Here is a 20,997-nt window from a genome sequence, read left to right as displayed (position 1 = left end):
CTTCACTTAATATGTACAATACTTTTGTTTGTTAGTTCTTCACTTAATATGTACAATATTTTTGTTTGATAGTTCTTCACTTAATAAGTACAATACTTTTGTTTGTTAGTTCTTCACTTATTATGTGCAATATTTTTGTTTGATAGTTCTTCACTTAATATGTACAATATTTTTGTTTGATAGTTCTTCACTTAATATGTACAATGTTTTTGTTTGATAATTGTTCACTTAATATGTACAATGTTTTTGTTTGATAGTTCTTCACTTAATATGTACAATATTTTTGTTTGATAGTTCTTCACTTAATATGTACAATGTTTTTGTTTCATAGTTCATTACTTAAATATTGTACATATCAAGTACAATGGTTTTGTTTGTTAATTCTTCACTTAATATGTACAATACTTTTGTTTGTTAGTTCTTCACTTAATATGTACAATAATTTTGTTTGTTAGTTCTTCATTTAAAATGTACAATGTTTTAATTGTTAGTTCTTCACTTAATATGTACAATATTTTTGTTTGATAGTTCTTCACTTAATATGTACAATACTTTTGTTTGTTAGTTCTTCACTTAATATGTACAATATTTTTGTTTGATAGTTCTTCACTTAATAAGTACAATACTTTTGTTTGTTAGTTCTTCACTTAATATGTGCAATATTTTTGTTTGATAGTTCTTCACTTAATATGTACAATATTTTTGTTTGATAGTTCTTCACTTAATATGTACAATATTTTTGTTTGATAGTTCTTCACTTAATATGTACAATGTTTGTGTTTGATAGTTCTTCACTTAATATGTACAATGTTTGTGTTTGATAGTTCTTCACTTAATATATACAATATTTCTGTTTGATAGTTCTTAATTTATATGTACAATGTTTATGTTTGATAGTTCTTCACTTAATATGTACAATATTTTTGTTTGTTAGTTCTTCACTTAATATGTACAATATTTCTGTTTGCTAGTTCTTCACTTAATATGTACAATAATTTTGTTTGTTAGTTCTTCACTTAATATATGTTATAATTTTGATTACCTACTGTACTGAAACTCGGATTCTAGTGATGTAAGCCCGCAGACAAACCGTCGTGCCACTAGAGGACAGCCAACTCAGCGAGAAAGTCAAACAAATATTATGAATCACTTGTAGCAACAAATATATCATACTTTCTATTCTGCCACAAGATATTTAAGTGTTACTATGTGTAGAACCCAGTTGTATGGCTGTCTAGGTTCAGATGGCTTATTTACTTTCAGTAAAATCCCAGCGTAACTTTTAACAGTATTAGATAAGCAAATTTATAAAACAGTTTTTCTAAAAAATAATTAAAAAAATGAGGGTGGCACAAGAAGCTGCAAGGTGACACCTCCACAATGGTCTATGAACTTACAACGCTAAAATACGGAGTTCGATTCCCGCGGTGGACAGAATGACTAGGTGTAGTTTTGAACTAAGACAACAATAATATTTATTAAAACATAAAAGAGCATGTAAACGGCCTGTCCGTCACATAAGTAGAAAGTCAACATGTACACTGATTGGTTCGCTTCTATGTGTGCCACGTGACAGTACTGTCAAATCAAGCTTTTCAATTATATGTAACTCATTCTTTTCACTTGTCAAAAATGCCACCTACATAAATATACCGCTAAAAAAATCTTCCCTTTGCATCTGACTTTGTTAAACTAAAGGAAGAAAAACTTTCAATATTTAAAAAAAAACTTCCAAGACACACGTCATGACTTCGCTCATACCACGTGAACAAGATTGAAGACCGCGAGGACTGGGAAAACCCTATCTTCATTTAACTTGTCAGAACAATAACGGACAGGCGTGACTGATGGGGGCGCCACTGGCAAAACCCTCATCAAGACAGTTTGTTAAGTGGCAATTAGGGGCAGGAAGGTTGCTAGGTCGCAGGTTTAGTCATTTATCAACAACAAGAGAAAGGTGGATCAAGAAAGTAATAAACTGTACATGGGAAGTTCGCACGTGTCGAGAGCCATGAAGCGAAGGTCGTCTAAATATAATATTTTTATAAAAGCTCGTGCTGGTGAGCTAAATGTTGCAGTGAAAACTATCTACAGTCAATCCATACGATTGAGAGAATTCTAGTTTTTAAATTAAGTTTACAAGCACTTATATCGAAATACTCTTGACTGAAAACTGTGGTATAGAAATAAAAACACTACGTACTATGAATGTTCTACTAGGTTCAGATACTGTACGAGATGTTCTGCTAGTTTTAAGATTTCTTCACTTCTATTAGACTTGAATCCACTATATCACACTACGTTTTTATTTGTGTGTTTATTTGTATAACAAACTACATCTAGCTCTGTGCTGCGCCACCAAAGAGAAAGCAAGCCCTAATTTTAGCGAAGTAATTCCGTAGACTTACCGCTGTTTCACCAGAGAACCGCTAAGTTTAAAAATTGTCCACTAAATGATATTCTGCTATGTTTTTAAACACTGTCAATTACATAATATTTCGCTAGATTTTTCAACATTGTCCACTACATGCTGTTTTGTTAGGCTTTTAAAATGTTCCAATACATGGTCCACTACAAGCTGTTCTGTTAGGTTTTATACATTTTCCACTACAAACGGTTCCGCTAGGTTGTAAACATTACTCAATAAAAGATATTCCGCTAGATTGTAAATATTGTCCACTATATGCTGTTCCTTTAGGACTAAACATAGCCCATCAACAGCTGCTCACTAAGTTGTCAACATAGTTAATTACATGATGTTCCACTAAATGTTAGACAAACTGTTTTGTTAGATTCAAATATTGTTCTCTATAAGTTGTTTTGCTAGGTTTAAACACACTATTCACTGTATGATTTGAGTATTAACAAGAACTATGTTTTAAAGATTGCAGCAAACTTTTACGAAAGTTTGTGAATGAAATAAACAAATCTACATCCACTAGATAAAAACTTGTGAGAAATGTTCACTACAGTTTTGTTAGGTTTTTTTACACGTTCTCTATAAGTTATTCCGCTAAGTTTCAAGAATTCTATACACTTCGTACTGTTCGCTAGGTTCAGATACCATACAAAGAAAACCTGGTTCGTTGAATACCGTACACAAGTTGATTGATGCGTTAGATTTAGCAGCTTTAAACATGAGCAGCAATGTTACTATCTTTAATGTACACAGTCAAAGCAGCTCCTCTTCTTCCAAAAGCTGCCCATAAATCATTTTGTTATATAGATGGCATCTTTATTTATGGGCCGATAAAACATGTTTAGGTCGATTCACACACATGAACTCCATAATTCAACCTGAAATGCGTCCATGAAATACCATGTTTCTCCAGCCCGTACGTGCAATTCTTACCACCCTGTAAAACTAACATGTTTAGGCTTAAAGACTCGTGTACCGAACAGAATTTTTTTTTCAGTTTTTATTAAGATGTAATGCTGAACCTCTTTTAAAAAAAAGAAAACAAACAACAAACGATCTATTGCGTGTGTATGTGCTAATTACTCCATTAGTGTGTAACTGAACAGAAACATATGAAATAAAACAATTCATAGTAACGGTTCTGAAACAGGAACAGTTCAGAAAAATTTATCCACTTTCTTATTTTATGCTGTTTTCTTCTCAATGGGGTGTAGATGGCTCTGTAGGGAGCTGATTTTTCCGTTAAGGGTTTAATTATTGGACAGTCATAAGGTGGCGCAACAAGCAATTCATCATGACGACTGACACTAGGAAACAGGCTCGGTGCTAGTGAATTGGTTAGAAGGCTAGATTCTTCATGTAGAAACGACAGGTGTTAATGGAGTTGTTACTTTTCCAATGGTCTGTACGACGGGAAGTAAGAACAGGACACTTGAACAAAAGGTTTTGTAGTGAACACCCAAATGCATCTAGATAGTTAAGCACGACAATGTTCAATTTTCTAGAAGTAACGTTCCTCTCAAGTCAAGTTATTTTTTTTTTTATAAATCTGATATTTGGTTCCTTAAGTATTCAAGATAAAAAGAAATAATATAAGGATTACTTTGGAAAAAATGGTTAAGTGAAATAATCCCATACACACATGATGTGATACTAGAAGGATGATGTATTGTAAATCCACAAAAAAATTAGACGTACTAATATGTATAAGAGTGGGTGTGGGTGTTTTCTTATAGGAAAGCCACATCGGGCTATCTGCTAAGTCCACAGAGGGAAATCGAACCTATGATTTTAGCGTTGTAAATCCGTAGACTTACCACAGTACTAGCGGGTGACATAAATAAGATAGTGATCAACTGGACACCAACGAGAAAACTGATCTATTTATTGAATATCTTGGAAAAAATAATGAGGTAATGGATACCCAGGAGAAAACTGGCGGTTAAGGTGCTCAATTAGGAATCTGATGGTCGCGAGTTCGAACCCCTGTTATCGAACATGCTTGCATTTTCAGCCGCGGAAGTTATTATAATGTGATGATCAATCCTACTATTCATTGCTAAAAGAATAGCCCAAGTGTTGGCGGTGGGTGGTGTTGACCAGTTGCCTTTTCTATAGTCTATCACTGCCAAATTATGGACGACTAGTGTTTACAGCTCTTGTGTATCGTTATGCGAAATTCCAAACAAACGAAACCAGGAAAAGCTTTATTACTTAATAAACACAAACAACTGGTCTAGTAATTATCCTGATAGCCCCTCACCGGAAAGGAAAATGACAGTGTACAAAATATTTCAGCACTTCAGTCAGGGATTTATAACGTTACAAACCCAGTTCCAATATTCATGGTAGGTATAGCACAAATAATCCATTATGTAGATTTGGGTTTCATAACGAATGAAGGAATGATAATCAATCCATTATGTAGATTTGGGTTTCATAACGAATGAAGGAATGATAATCTCAATGATCACATATTCTGAATATACTCGGTAAAGTATTGTAAGTAATAAACAATGGAGGTTGATCTAACAAAGTGGTTTGTAATACACGACTAACACGAAGCAAGTACTGTTTGTTCACATTGAATAATCAGCTACTGTTTTGAGAAGTTCGAGTTTTCACCAGTTCCACTAGATTATTGATTGAAAATATATTAAACAGAGTTTTATATCCCTTCTAAGTTTAGAAGAATTTTGAGCTTTCACCAGTTCCATCCGAAGCTTTATATCCCTCCTTGGTCTGAGAGAAAGTCGGTGTGTATTTTGTTTATTCACAAATAAAGTTGTAATTCACTTTCTTTGAATATCTAAATCTGGTCCGATAACTGCTTTAGAGAAACTTCCTTACAATAAAGCTCTAATTGTATTAAACTCTATTTAACCTTAGTTACAATTATACTTGTCATAAGGCATTAGTATTACGCCTATTACATTAAACGTTGTTGATACAAGTGTTACCAAGTTAAAGAATCAGTATACATGTCAAGCCTAGTAATCTCACGCTTTAGTCAAAGGTTTGTATCTGTAATGCAACAGTTTTATTACGGGTGTTAAATCTAGAAAATGTTGCCTTTTTATGTGCGTGTTGTAAATTGAACTTTAGTTTTGATGTTACAACTATTAAACCGATATTTTGTACATTTATGTTTAGACCATTAAACTAAGAGTTTTACGTAAGCTATGGTAAGCTAACACTTTAAGACGTTAAGTATTTATTGTATTGCTAGAATTTTGCAAGGAAGCACTGCAGTATAATACCGATAGATTTAAATGGAGCATACCCTTGGTTTTAACTTAATTAATATTGTGACGTCAGTGTTATTAGTATCAATTTCATTTCGTATTTCACACAATACTGTTACAAAAATATATCAATAACACTTCGACGTTTCGTTTTATTCTCAGTTTACTTCCAAAGGAGGACGCGATTACTTTTCGATTTTCGAAGTTGTTGCTTTCAAAATACGGACCGGATTTCGGCATGTTCTCACTGTCACGTAATATCTTTAGATCTATAACGAAATCCGTTCACAAGTAAGATCAGATATTTACCTAATTTATGTTAACCAACTCGTTCTTATCGGCTGTCAGCAGATATCTTCTTATTTCGCTAAGTAAGTTATTTGTTCTCTTTAGCTCCTAGCGTTTTTCTGATGACGACAAGACTTAGATTTCTTCCAAATACTCGACAATTGAACACAGGACAAAGCTTGTTGCGATGTTACACGGTTGTGTTACCACGCCTTGTGTACGATCGTTTTCAAATGACACGATTTAGTAGTAGATCACGCAAGAGGGATAATCCTGTAACAGAAATGTTGGTCTGGCTGTGTTGAAACGCTCGGTATATTAAACGTGATCACGTGCCCGCTCAAATAGACAGGATAAATCCCTTTTTCCGATAATTTATTCTTCATGGATTTCAGCTGATTGGGTTTATTCCCAAAAGCAATTTGTATTGCGATAAAAGGAAGAGTACAAGGCACTATATGGTTACTAAATTGGTAAAGTCGGTACATTTTAGTGAATCATATATTCGTTGATCTTATACAAGTGCATGCATCTGTTTTCAGCAAACTTAAATTATTCGGAAAATCAGTGTAACAGATGGCAAGTTAGTTTTAAAGGAAATAAACAATGAGGTAAAGAAGTTGTGTTGGTGGCGCGTTTGTTGGAGAAGCTAACCGTTGGTTGTTGTTGTTGTTATTAATCACAAAGGGCTAGCTGTGCTCTGCCCACCACGAGTATCGAAACCTGGTTTCTATTAGTACAAGTCCACAGACATATTGCTGTGCCAATGGGGGGAACCAGCTGTTAGACTACTTAACCGTGCTCTATTATTGTGACACTTAGCTATACACAAGATCACGGTACATCACAGTAAACCTCGACACTTCTGAAGTACAGTAAGGCTAGATGTAAATGTTACAACTGGGCACACAAAGAAACCTAGAATTGTCAGGAAAGGACAATGACACTGTACAAAATATTTAGCTGTTCAATCAGCACTGCTATAACTAAAGTAGTTTCAATTTTTAACACCAAAAAAGTTTTTCGTCCAATACCAGAACTCGTAAGATCGGCTGAGATACGAATACCATAATAGCTCATGTCCAATTTACGTCATCAAGCGCATGAGCAACACCTGTTATGGTGGAAATTGGATTAAGTAAGTGAGTTGTAATTACTAACAATGTCACATACGTCACTTACAAATCAGATATTAATTTTATTTTTAAAGCCAGTCAGCTATTATTATATTTTTTTACTCGAATTAACTTTACTAATCTTCAGAAAAACTGGCGAGTCAAACAACCCCAGCGTCAACAGGAGAAAATTATATTAGTAATGTAAAGAACTTAAGAGTGAATATCTCAGACACACTATGTACACCATATCCGATACCCAATCCCCTACCCCTCAGTGGCTGAACGTTAAAAACCGTCTTTCGACATCCAAGGTGGATACAGCACAGATAGTCCATTATGCGGCTTTATGCTTAGCTACAAACAAAGAAACAGATCTTCATGTATTCATTGCTGACGAGGCCTTTCGACTAAGTACACAAGGACAGATCGGACAGAAGAATAGCGTCCATAATACAACTACCTCAATACTGAATGAAGTTAGCTATGCTCTGTAAGAACCCGCAGAGTTGTTTAATGGGATTCGTAGCTTGCGACTGAGAGCAGATAATTTTAATATTAATATACATACACACACACACACACACACATATATATACATACATATATATAAGCAGAGTCACACTGACGTCAGCTCATCTTCTGAGTATGGTGTATCACGTGTTACTACTTTTCTACAGCAAACGGCACTCGAAACGATTTTGTTTACAAGTTAGTCTTTAATTGAGTGATCCTAGCCCGTAGGTCTGGTAGATTCGTGCAGTAAGATACAGAACTTGAATTCATAAAAACGAAACTTCAGACACAAAAGGAATAATAAAAATGTTATATAGAGATGAATGTATCAAAACGCGAGCCACCTAAAATGTTGAGAGATTAAAAAAACAACAACAGCGCTTTACAACGTTAGTTACGCAATATCTTAGCCCTCGTAAATTATATAAAAAGATATGCGAGAGCTATCATATATTAAACAAAACAGATATAGGATTACTAGCATAACCATGTCAAATCAGCAAATCTATGTTGTCTTTTTACTGGCTATATACAAGAAACTGGCATATATTTTAACAATTATTTTATGGCTCTAGGACAAAGGCATCCTTTATCGATACGGACATCTATACACCTCAAATGAGTATTGTTATAAGCGTTTTATGCAGAGAATGCACCAAATTTGGTGGTTAGTAATAACAGTAATATTACTTCATGTCAGTCTGCAACAGTTACAAGGCACTTTACTTGGCCCATTTAAAGAAACTGATAAAAGATATTACATTAAACTTCTAAATCTGTGGCATGTAGCTATGACATAAAACCTGATTTTTATTATGCACAGACGGACAAATGCGACAGCCTTTACGGTTCTTAACAAGTTTTGCCTCAAGCTTTGCCCCCAGAATCACTACACAGTCTGTAGAAATGACATAGTAACTTGGCAGGAGGTCCACTTTAAGACACCGCTATAGTCCTAGCTTTACAAACTGCAGTCGCTCTTTTCAACCAGCTACAGATAAGCTATTCCAGATAGGATTGTGATAAGCAAAACCTGATTATGCTGAGAGTCGTGATATGGAGGCTAAAAAGAGATGATTTAATGAAGACAATCTAAAGAAGCACCTGATTTACACTCCTCTACATGACAACGCCCTTCTGTCATAAATCGCCCCTGTCCAGATGATATTCATGTCTTCGTTGTTGTTGTTGTTGGCTACAAAAACCTTGGATTCTGTGCCAGCTTGCAACGGTAGATACAAATATACGTTTCTTTCTATCATAAAAACGTTTTAACGACTGTAACGAACTTTAACAACAATGGTCTCACCAGAACAAGACATAAAGAGTCCATGACTTTCGTACCACAAGAAGAAATCTATACACACAAAGTCCACAAGTACACTGGAAGTTTTGAAATATACTGTTTAACAACAACAACAAGAAATCAATAACGAATTTTTGTTATAACGCTTTAGTGTGTATGGTTAAGAACATACTACAGCCACTGCGCAAAGCAATTAAAGGAAACTGAACTTACAGCTCTTGAACTTTAATAATAATAACAATAAAATCACTGTTACGATACAGTGTTAATTATTCCTATAATTAATCTTTATACAAATCAAATATTAAAATTAGGTCATATTGCACCACATAAGGGAGCCGAAAGGGGTCGCAGGATGTGCTCGCTACCACGGTAATAATGGTAACATTCCATTGAAGGAAGAGATTTGTGTGTCTACTAGTGTTTCTTCCTGATTACAGCGTACTTCGTTTCTGTATGAAAATAGAGATGAATTTGGTTACTCGTTTATTCTTGTTGTTATCTAATTGCTGGGTGAAGCGTCATTCATCTGTTAAAAAAAATGCTCCGTATATCGTGATTCATCGAACGTATTCTTGGCACCACTGCAACCGAAATGTTTCATGTCTTATTCTGAATAATGCACCTCAGTCGCTGTTTAACATAACCACAGTCTTTGTAAAGTCTATTTCCAACAGTCAATACATTGACACAGCGTTAAGTTACGGCTGCTAGCATTTGTCTAATCCTCGGAAGAGGTATCCTACTATTCCTGCAATCCAGTTTTCTCGACTCCCATTCTTCCAATGATTCCGAAGATACGTAAAACATCTAGATGTCTTCACTGAAATCTAGTCATGGATAATCTGGAACAGTTGAAACTATGTGAAGTCGTATAATACATATATTGCGTGTTGAATGACCAGTTATTTACATTTCGGATCATGTGACTTGTCATCATGTGCCAGGTTTGTATTAAAAGTGAAATGAAGGGAAAGGAGTCATTGGAGTTATTACATATTACCAGTTTTACTATGGCATAGCTTTCACATTACAAATATCTTTGAATTTGTTCATGCAATATACCTGAAACATGCAGATGGGTTAATTACTATGACTACTATGTCTAAGAAGTATTTACGTCGTGCAAGACGACATATAAACACATTTATTGTTAAGCAAGGTCGCTTGTTGGACTGGATCACCACCCAACACATGATGATGATAAATTTTACCAATCAAAGTGGTGCAGATGTCGTACACCATGATTTTCAAAGTCATCTATTTAAACAGTTGTTTTGAAATATTAACCCCCGCCGCCTTCACAGGGTGTTGCTCGTTTATTCTGATTGTAGCTCACTTGCATACATTATTATAAGGCCAAGAACATCCCAATTAATTATTATTTCAAACGAAACAAAGACGGTGAAACTTGTATACACATGGCCACAGTCGACTGAAACATAGTGCACAAGGATGCATGTCCTAATAAGTTAGGAGTCCGTGTATACACATGGCCACAGTCGACTGAAACATAGTGCACAAGGATGCATGTCCTAATGAGTTAGGAGTCCGTGTATACACATGGCCACAGTCGACTGAAACATAGTGCACAAGGATGCATGTCCTGAAACATAGTGCACAAGGATGCATGTCCTAATGAGTTAGGAGTCCGTGTATACACATGGCCACAGTCGACTGAAACATAGTGCACAAGGATGCATGTCCTAATGAGTTAGGAGGCCGTGGACGTGAATTGAACAATTCTTAACATTTATATCAATTTGCAAAGCCACTAGAGCTATCTGTAGCCGTCCATATTATGGAACTATTGACCACAGGTAAGACTGCTGGACCGCAGTACCCACTGTTATAACCCACCCACACCTTAAAGTGGAGGGAATATTCTGTGTTATCCAATCCATTCGAACCCAGATAGTCAGCTCTCAGATTCATAATAAAGGTGAGACTTTAATATCAAAAAGATGGTGCGTCTTTTGCATTACCATCCCTTGCATAGTTCTAAATATACAATTACAATGAAGTTTACATACTAAATATAATATATTGTGGGGGTATCATAATGTGACGGTCAATCCCACTATTCATTGGTAAAAGAGTAGCTCAAGAGTTGGCGGTGGGTGGTGATGACTAGATACTTTCCCTCTAGTCTTACACTACTCAATTAGGGACAGCTAGCGCAGATAGACCTCGTGTAACTTTGCGCGAAATTCAAAACAAACCAATCCAAACGAGTTTATAACACTGATATTTTTATCTCCGAATTCCCAATTTGTTTTAATCAAAATTAACAACAAAACCAGGTAATGCTATATTTAGATTCGAATACGAAAAGTGAAAAAAGAAATATAATTACCTGAATAAATGTGATTTAATTACGCTTTTTACGAATAAACATATAATAATAATTCTTTCGTAAACAGTACTGCGCTGCAGAGGAAATCGAAAATTGGATTTATAGATTTTTAGAGTTGTAAGTTTGTAAACTCAACGCTTACCTGAAGATGGCAATTTATCCAAACATCTGGCTTAAATAGTAAAAAAAATATCCCATTTTTTTATCTAAATTAAATAATTTGAAAACATAATTTTTAAAAATATTTTTAGTGCTGCAATCTAGTTCATAACACATTTTGTTGCTTTTCATTGGACAGAACAACAGAGGTTGGAGAGTATCTCGCTTAATATTTACTGATTTGGTAATAAAAATCCACTCATTTTCTATAAACGTGTGGATCGTTTATAAAACCCGATTGAACTTTCATAAGAAAGGCTTACATCTAATAATGAAATGCAAATGTTACCTCATAAAACTATTTTATAACAGGTCTAACATGTTTCCTTCCCTACAAGCTTAATTCACTGTAAACATTGAAAAGCTATAAATTACGACGTCCGATGAGACGTGTTCCTGTCGAGATCAGGCTGGGACAAGAACTTCCAGCAGGTCTGTTAACTGTTGTCACAGCTATCAGATGATGTAACAAATTGTCCCCAGGTCAGGGGTGAAGTTACGACTGGCTTCTGCTTTATAGCTACGAAGCCATGTAACAATAGTCCTAACCGACTTCTCTTAAGAAACGTTTTTTTCTTAGGCAGTGATAGCTACAGGCACTGCATATTGGAATCTCATCACAGAATGGACTTTCCACCAAATAATAATAATAAAAACTTTAGTTGCTCTTAAATGACACCGACACACAACTATGCTTCCTAACTATAATGCTAGTCCAAGGTCTAGACAAACTTTTATAAAATTATCTCCTTGGTAGGGGTCAGAATTGGTCTATGGGTAGGAAAGAACTTACAGGACTAGAATACTGATGAGTCACTCAGAAAGAGGTCCTTTATAATGGACAAGGGAATCCAAAACTTAAGACTAGGGTTAAGTTATTCTCTACTTAACTGTCTGAAAGCATTTTAAAATACACAAAACCGTATAAAAGATTTCTTACCCAGAAACCATTTAAACCTCGTTTATTAAACACTTTTTTTTTAAATACCCGTCCACTGTTCTCTATATAGATACATATAAACAAGCATATGTCAGCTAATGCTTCATAAAACATGCTCTAAGAAGAAGACTTTTTTTTTTCTCTTATTTTGTTTACTAAGAAATTCAAAGTCATGTCATTCAACATTCATTAACAACGAAACGAGAAATACCACTAACAACAACGTTCTAAACTATTCAGTGTTCTAATGTTACTACTAGTCATAAACATCAGTAAACCGGGTAATCTCTCCTACTTTAATACTGAATTCCTATTTGTTACAAGTAAGAATCAAACAACGTTTTGAGCTGACCACCAGGAGCATACCGACGCAACATCATAAACATCAGTAAACCGGGTAATCTCTCCTACTTTAATACTGAATTCCTATTTGTTACAAGTAAGAATCAAACAACGTTTTGAGCTGACCACCAGGAGCAAACGCAACATCATAAACATCAGTAAACCGGGTAATCTCTCCTACTTTAATACTGAATTCCTATTTGTTACAAGTAAGAATCAAACAACGTTTTGAGCTGACCACCAGGAGCATACCGACGCAACCTATTAGTTAAAGAAGTCTTTAAAAGTCCTCAGGTTGATTAGACTTATCGGGTAAACATTTTGAATGTGTATTTTTACAGAAGGTCCTTACGTGTTTTACTTTGTTACTGTCCTACACACTCTGAACTTTAATGCATAGTTTTATTCATTTTCTTATATTGATGTGAGAGCAATGTGTAATGGAAAAACTCAACATTATAATAAACAAAATTGAGAAACACTGAATCGCCTTCACACTACGTTTTACATCAACAGAGAAGAAAAGTGGTTACCAATGTGTTTAAGAACGAAGCTATACAACGGAATTTAACCCAGAATTTAAGCGTCATAAGTACCCAAACTTACCTCTGAGTCAGATGATTCGTCTTTGAAATGGTATCTCGTACACTGGGGCCACCACAGTTTGTCTTTCAACACACTAGGACTTCTCAACGTTTTGTTTCTTTCACATGTTTAGTATCGAAATATAACTTGCGATAATACCAATAAACTGTAAAATATCTGAGTTGCTTTTCACTGTGTTGTCCAACTGTATGTCAAATTATGGTGACGTACAGCAGTTTTAACCACTTCGTACAGTAAAACAAAATGAACATACCTTCACACCCAAACATGTGTGTGGTTCGGCATGACCAAGTGGTTAAGGCACACGACTCGTAATCTGACGGTCGTGGGTTCGAATCCCTGTCACACCAAACTTGCTCGCACTTTCAGCCGTGAGTGCGTTATAATGTGAAGGTCAATCCCACTATTCGTTGGCAAAAGAGTAGCCCATGAGTTGGCGATGAGTGATGATGACTAGCTGCTGCTTTCCCTCTAGTCTTATGCTGCTAAATTAGGGGCGACTAGCACAGATAGCTCTCGTGTAGCTTTACGCGAAATTCAAAAAACAAACAAACAAACAAACAAAAACCAAACAGGTGCGCCTACCTGAACTGTACAAGCAAAACTACTTAGTGTTTCACACACACACATCTCAAAATATTTTTCCAACACTTTCCGTGACAACGAATCGTGTACGGTTTCCTGGTTTATCCCAATGGGGGCGCTACGGATTGTCAGCAGGATATTTCCTCGACTACACATTTTCCCGCGGGGGCTCCTCCTGTGCTCCTGCCTTATGATTCTAATTTGTTTATCCTGAAATTCAAGATGACAATTTTTCTGTCTGAACATCAGGAAAGGGGGTGGGAATCTACAATATTTCATTTTGTTTCGAGACTGTCACTCTGGTTCCAAGAGACAAACACCTGCAAGGATCATGAGCTACTGTAGAGCCATCTGCAGGAGACCAAGTAATTAAGAGTTAAGAACTGGGGTTAACAGTCAGAGTGAGAGAATGACATGCTAATTATAAGTTGTCAAGCGGTTCATCAACAGTATGGGAGTGGCTATACCGTTCAACAAGGAGTGTTTATGCACAGAGCAGGAGACCGTGGACAACAGCAGGTTTTGACACACCTCATATAAACTACACAGTTGGGTGTCCACCCCGGGGGCTGATGACAAGAACGCCTACGCACAAATTAACGGTTTGTTTTCACGTACTCAACACGTTGTTTTACTTATTAACTTATGAACTCTTCTAGAAACCCATCTTTATTTTATGGAGTCAGTTTCTCCTTTTATCAATATGAATACATTACCCGAGATATTCTGCACGATAATATGTGATCTAAGCACACTTATTATTTAACATAATAAAGTAATAGAATAAAATTAATTAACAAGTTAAATCATTCTGTTTTGTTACAGGTAAACAATAAAAGACACAGATCGACAAGGGGCAACAGCAGTATTCTGTAAATAGGATATAACAATGTTGCTACAAATATATTATATAAGCATTGTGCACGGCATTTCGGTATATATACATTAATGAATCGGTATATTCTTAAGCACAGATGCACTGGCCTTCAATGATACGGTTCTATTGGTTGCAGAATACAATCACACACACACAAACAGGATGACGCGAGTGTGTTTTCTTATAGCGAAGCCACATCAGATTATCTGCTGAGTCTACCGAGGGGAATCGAATCCCTGATTTTAGCGTTGTAAATCCGAAGACTTACTGCTGTCCCAGTGGTGGACTTTTATAACGCATCCATAGTTTAAAGTGCAGAGAATATTTAGTGGTATTGCACGGATTCTAGACTGAGAAACCAATTCCGAAGTCCAGAACTCCGCCACAGGGCCAACCCACACTCCAATACACTTTTATAATAATCCTATATTTGCTGTATCTACTGGTCTCACGTTTAAAAATAATAGAAAAGTCTCATCCGGTTTTATCCTTATCACTAATGTCATATAAAACTAAAATTATTTCAAATAACCATTAAATGTTTGCACCAAAGGATATAATAGCATTAACTGAAATATTGTTATATGTGAATTTTAATACAAGCTAGCGCATGGCACGTCAAAAGTGACAACGCAAGTATTACTACCCCAACCCCATAGCCTCACGTTTTATAGCTAAGTAAAATAAAGGTATTTTGCAAAATTGAAGCTTGTCCAATAAATAGGCAGAAAAAAGGAAGTCAATACAGCCAAACGTCAGTACATTCCTTTGCAAGCCAATCAAAATTAAGATAATTCATGAAATAAATTCGGGATATATTCATAGAATAATTATAGATAAAAATCGGTTAGGTTAAGAAATTTTAATACATATATGTATATACATATGCACGTGCAAAATTAATATCGTATTTAGGCTTAATGTTATAAGCTTTGTTTTACTAGTGAAATATGTAAATATTTAACATTTAATTCATAAGAATATGTCGCATTTAATATTTAGCATAAGAATTAGAGCACAATCATTTCAAAACAAAATAACAACAAATAATTAGATTTAAAAATGAAATTAATAATATTGTGTTATTAATATTTATCCTAAAAATACGTTGTAAAATTACGTGTTGTATGCAGCTTAAATACTAATAAAAATCACTTACGTATTCTGGTTCACACTATAACAGTTGTTTGTTCACTACAGTTAATGGTATCATTAGTACATACAACCAACATCACTTCTAACGTGTTACAGTCTGTATGCTAAGCCCTGGTATTTAATAGGACTCGTCCGCATTGCGTATGACAATGTTGTGCTTTGGACTTATTATAAAATATTATACACTGCTTTTACTCACAAGTTCGTAAATATATATTCGCGTGTATACACAGATATACGCACAGTTTCAGAACGTCAGAAAGTACCCTATGTCGTGTGTGTGGTCGTTTTACACAGACAGCTCAGTAATGGTTTCACGTTTTTCTTATAAACTGGTTGTGGAAATGCAACTTACAGAAAGTTAATATACATTAGGTTATCAATACACTTACGCCTTTTCCTGCGTATGTAGATGTTGAACTAGCTCATCACGTTTGTTAACAATGACCACCAACTCGTCCAGCAAAAGTTTCTCTCGTCGCTTCTGTGATTCAGTCTTCTGCCACTCTGTAAAGTATTAACAGAATTCATTGCTATACTTTGTGACATAAAACAAACTCGTAAATGTTAATATAAGTATAGAAAGACTACACGAGTTTGACCTTTAAACCTTCGAAATTGAAATGATTTTGACCTCCAATACAGGTACGTGTGACGTATATTCAAATATACACTTTGAAAAATATTTTTAACTGTAACAAACAGGAGTTGTGGTAATACAGAAGAATACGTAACTTCGGCTGTACAAAATTATAATAACTGTAATTTGACAAATTACAATAGGTTTAGGAACACTAAAATATTTTAAAGTTATGGGCAAAACTGACCACTCTTATTCTGGATATAACGACTGCTAATTAAATATATTGCTGGTTTCGTTTATGAAAGCTTGTTTATAAAATAAGACAGAACACCTGGCCCTGTGGACACGGAAAGCTTGAAAAACGTATTAGAGTCACAGCAGCAGTAAAAGTAAAGCCAATTTGTTTGTTTTGAATTTTCATGCAAAGCTACACGACGGTTATCTGCGCTAGCCGTTCTTAATTTAGCAGTGTGAGACTAGAGGGAAGGCAGCTAGTCACCACCACCAACCGCCAACTCCTATGCTACTGTTATACCAACGAAACAGTGGGACTGATCGTCATGTTATAACGACCCCACGGCAGAAAGGGTGATGAGGATTCGAACCCGCGACCCTCAGATTACGAGTCGAGTGCCCTAACCACCTGGCCATTACGTTTTAGTAGTCAACAGAACGTGTCATGGGTTCGATTCTCCAATGCAGGCACAGTGAAGAGCCCCATGTGGCTTTTCTATAAAAAAACCTCCACAAAGTAAAACGTTTAGAATGCACTTTATTTCATTTGTCTTTTCACTATTTTTCACTAACGTATTATAGTATCATGTTGCACAGTTCATACGCATATTTACATATTCCCAAAAACTGGTCGTTTAGTATATTGAATGCGTCTTTTTTTATGGCTTATATGTATCACATAGTGCATCATGAAACCATAATACATATTTCAAATATCCATTATTTTGCATATGAGAAGATACACGTTTTATATACGAAGGTTAAAAATACGGTTTCCTAAAGTGTACTTGTGCGTTTCTTTTATATATGTCCGTGTAAGTTGTCCTTGTTGAAACAGTTCAGTGTAACACATGAAAGTGTTTACCTTGCTGAAAAATGCGCAGGCCGTGTGTTTCTTTAACATGTATAGACGTGATGTGTGCGTATTGTATTGCTGAAAATTTCCATTGCACTATACAGTATACAAGTATTCATCTCAGTGAACAAGTGAATTTATGGCTGTGTGTGTTCTTATCCTAGTTACGTAGCCTTGAAACTGTAATTTTTAGACTACATTCTTTACACCGTATGTTCCTTAGAAAGAGCCCCATCTGGTGTGCTAGAGCTTAAAGATTATTGAAAATAAAATACATATATTAATACGGGAAATACGGAAGAAGAAGTAGAAATCAGTTTGAAGGATGTGACTGTGTTGAGTAAGTAAAGTGTATTTTTATAAACATTTTTTTCTTATTTAATAAACTGTTTTCTATATTCCTACACGAAATTGCTCTTTTTACTCGTAAAATCGTACACGTAAAAATCTGTTTATCGTTTCTGTAGAAGGGATTTATACAAAGAACACATTAAGTGTATTAAATAACAAGTTAGCATTTATGAATTTTGCTTATCTGGACAGCATTTAAATAAAACAACAACCAATAAGTTTTTGTTTGTTTGAGAGCAAAGATACGTTGGGCTATTTTTTGTATTCACTGCGGGGAGTCGAACCCCGGATTTCAACCTTATAAGTAAGTCTACAGACTTACTGCTCGGCTCGGCATAGCCAGGTGGATAAGACACTCGACTCGTGGTTTCGAATCCTCGTCACATCAAACATGCTCGCCTTTTCAGTTGTGGGGGAGTTATAATGTGACGGTCAATCCCACTATTCGTTGGTAAAGGAGTAGCCCAAGAGTTGGCGGTGAGTGATGATGACTAGCTGCCTTCCCTCTAGTCTGCTAAATTAAGAACGGCTAGCGCAGATAGCCCTCGTGTAGCTTTGTGTGAAATTCAAAACAAATCAAGACTTAATGCTCTCCCGCCGGTGGACACAAAGAAATCAAACGTGTACATATTTTGACGTGTTTTAGATCGAAGTATATCAGTGAATATATTTCATATTATTAACGAATTTGTGAGGTCTATACAGGAAATCGAACTTCGCTTGTTGTCACGACAACTCAGTATTGGACTGATTATGCTAACGATTAATTTACATGGGAACGATTATGTGACTGAATATGTGTATTAAACACGAGGTCAGAGCAGCATTCATAATGAACTCAAAATAAGAAATCGTGTGTAATCCCTCCCACATTTTGGAACGACTCGTCCTATGACAACAGAGGTATATAAGAATATGGACAGAAATTGTGACCTCGAGACTCGTGTGTTGTTATCGCTGTAGTCTCGTGATGCAGGGTAACTTATGTGTATGTTTTACATAATATGAAATTATTGTAGTTTGTTTTATTTACGCGCAAAACTATACAAAAAACTATTTGCGTTTTCTCAACAGCAAGGCTCGAATCCTAAATTTTAGCATTATAAGCCCTTGAACTTACCAAAGAGCCATCTGTAAAATCAAAATCGTTCAGAAGGGAAAAGGGAAACGGTACAGAAAAGACATACACGTACAAACAATACTTAATTTGTAGAAAAATACGGCAGTATACATAGATGTACAAACAATACTGCTTAATTTGTAGGAAAACTAGAAAAAGACGGCAGTATACATACATGTACAAACAATGCTGCTTAATTTATAGGAAAAAATACTGGATTTCTGTTGACGGATTTGTGAGGGGGTGGGGTGTGTTTGAGAACTGGCAGGTAACAAATCAAACTTTATTGAGAATATTGGCTGGGATGGGGCTGAGATAAAGTAATGCTATTGACTCCATTAGTCAAACCGGTTTCCAAAGCAACCGAGACGGTCTTAAATTAATTATAGTTTCGGCTTTTGATGAAAACGAAACATGTTCTGGTAGGAATTGAGTACTTATCTAAAGTTGTTGTTTATGTTTAATGCACAATTTATTTTTTTAGTATAGCATAATTTTCTGTTTAATCGTAACGACAAACTTTTTGATAATATTGTGGGTAAGTAGACTTTACTTTCAGTTGATCGTAATATAATCAAATAGCTGATTTTGGTAGTTCTACACCATTATCATATGTACAATGTTACATCTAAAAGCTGAAAATGAGGCTTAGATGACTTTATTTGATGATTTTATAGAGGCTGATACAACCAGTGGCGTATATAGGTAAAAGCTAAAGGGAACTCATGGTCTTAATGGGGCCCATTGATAATTTTATTCTACGTAAAATTACATGGGATGTAGACCCTACACAACTTTAGATCTGTCACTAAATACAAGTTTAAGATCTTGCGAAAATCACTTCCTCTTTTTTTCCTGTAATCATTGGTTAAACTGGTTTGGTAAATTATATGTCACAGAATCACTAATGACGAAATTGTCGGAAGTGAAATTAGTAAGAGGTTTTATTTTTACGTTTCCTGACATTTGGTTCTTCGCATCACAAAAGTATACAATTATCTTACAAAATAATAATTATTCACAACACTATACAATGTTATTACATGGTTTTAAAACAACCATCAAGTAGTATGTTACTATAGCTACCACCATAGTTTTCTGATAACTCTTATGGGGACTTACTTTCTTGTTGAAGCTAACAGGAAAAACTCTGCTAAAAATATCACCGTAACATAATGATAGAACTTACAATGAACACATCTCTAAAAATATTACAGTGTACCGAATTCGTAAATGCTACAAGTGTCTATAATAGTTATTTCACGAGGCTAGTAACGGAGTTTACTTATAGCGTTAGAAGTGGACGTAGGTGCTGGTGGCAAAGAAGACGTTTCGTAAAGATAACAGAATAATGTTCTGATCAATACAATAGTGTAGCTTATTAAGGGAGTTAATAATATTTTCACCGCAACAGTAGTAGTAAAATATGTTAACGAAAGTAACGTACGCTTTGTAATAGAAACATAATACTGTGAGGTTAATAAAGTTAAAAGTGAACTGTTATTATAAAGGTTGTACAGTAAATTCATATAACAATGAAGTTTATTAAAAACAAGTATTTAGCAAACTACTAAATACTATTTAGTACTATTATTATTTAGTACTATTATAATAGTACAAGTTTTTGAACGAGATTATACTGAGACCCCTGTATAAAGCTAATAGTGAAGTGTGTTCACTCAAAAACACTATGTAAACAATTTTTTTACTTTTTCTTGTTCCTGAGCAGAAAGTGTTATTTCCCAATTGCTCATGCGTAAAGTAAACAGAAAATATCTATTTTTCTCTTCAAACTTTGCTTTCGTGACCTGGGAAATGAAATTTTCAAATTTACACATTTTCCAGAACATTCCATGTAGATTCTGTGCTGAATAGCTGATAGAGAATTTTCAAGAATGTTGTATAACTCGTCAAGATGGGCTCTGTTTCTGCTATAATGTACCC

At 35.1% G+C, this 20,997-nt stretch overlaps 1 protein-coding gene across 1 annotated transcript in view; it reads right to left on the bottom strand.

The window, feature by feature from the left end:
• LOC143227012 (EH domain-binding protein 1-like) overlaps positions 1-20,997 on the bottom strand; it is a 127,211-nt gene that overhangs the window by 9,644 nt on the left and 96,570 nt on the right. The window contains exon 12 of the mRNA XM_076458561.1: positions 16,302-16,416. Coding sequence (XP_076314676.1) covers positions 16,302-16,416 — 115 coding nt within the window. The remainder of the gene's footprint in view (positions 1-16,301; positions 16,417-20,997) is intronic.

This window comes from Tachypleus tridentatus, chromosome 1, assembly GCF_004210375.1.
Source record: "Tachypleus tridentatus isolate NWPU-2018 chromosome 1, ASM421037v1, whole genome shotgun sequence".
In the NCBI taxonomy this organism is placed as follows: Eukaryota; Metazoa; Arthropoda; class Merostomata; order Xiphosura; family Limulidae; genus Tachypleus; species Tachypleus tridentatus.
Note: the sequence above shows the minus strand (reverse complement) of the source record. Positions and strands in the feature narration are given on the sequence as shown.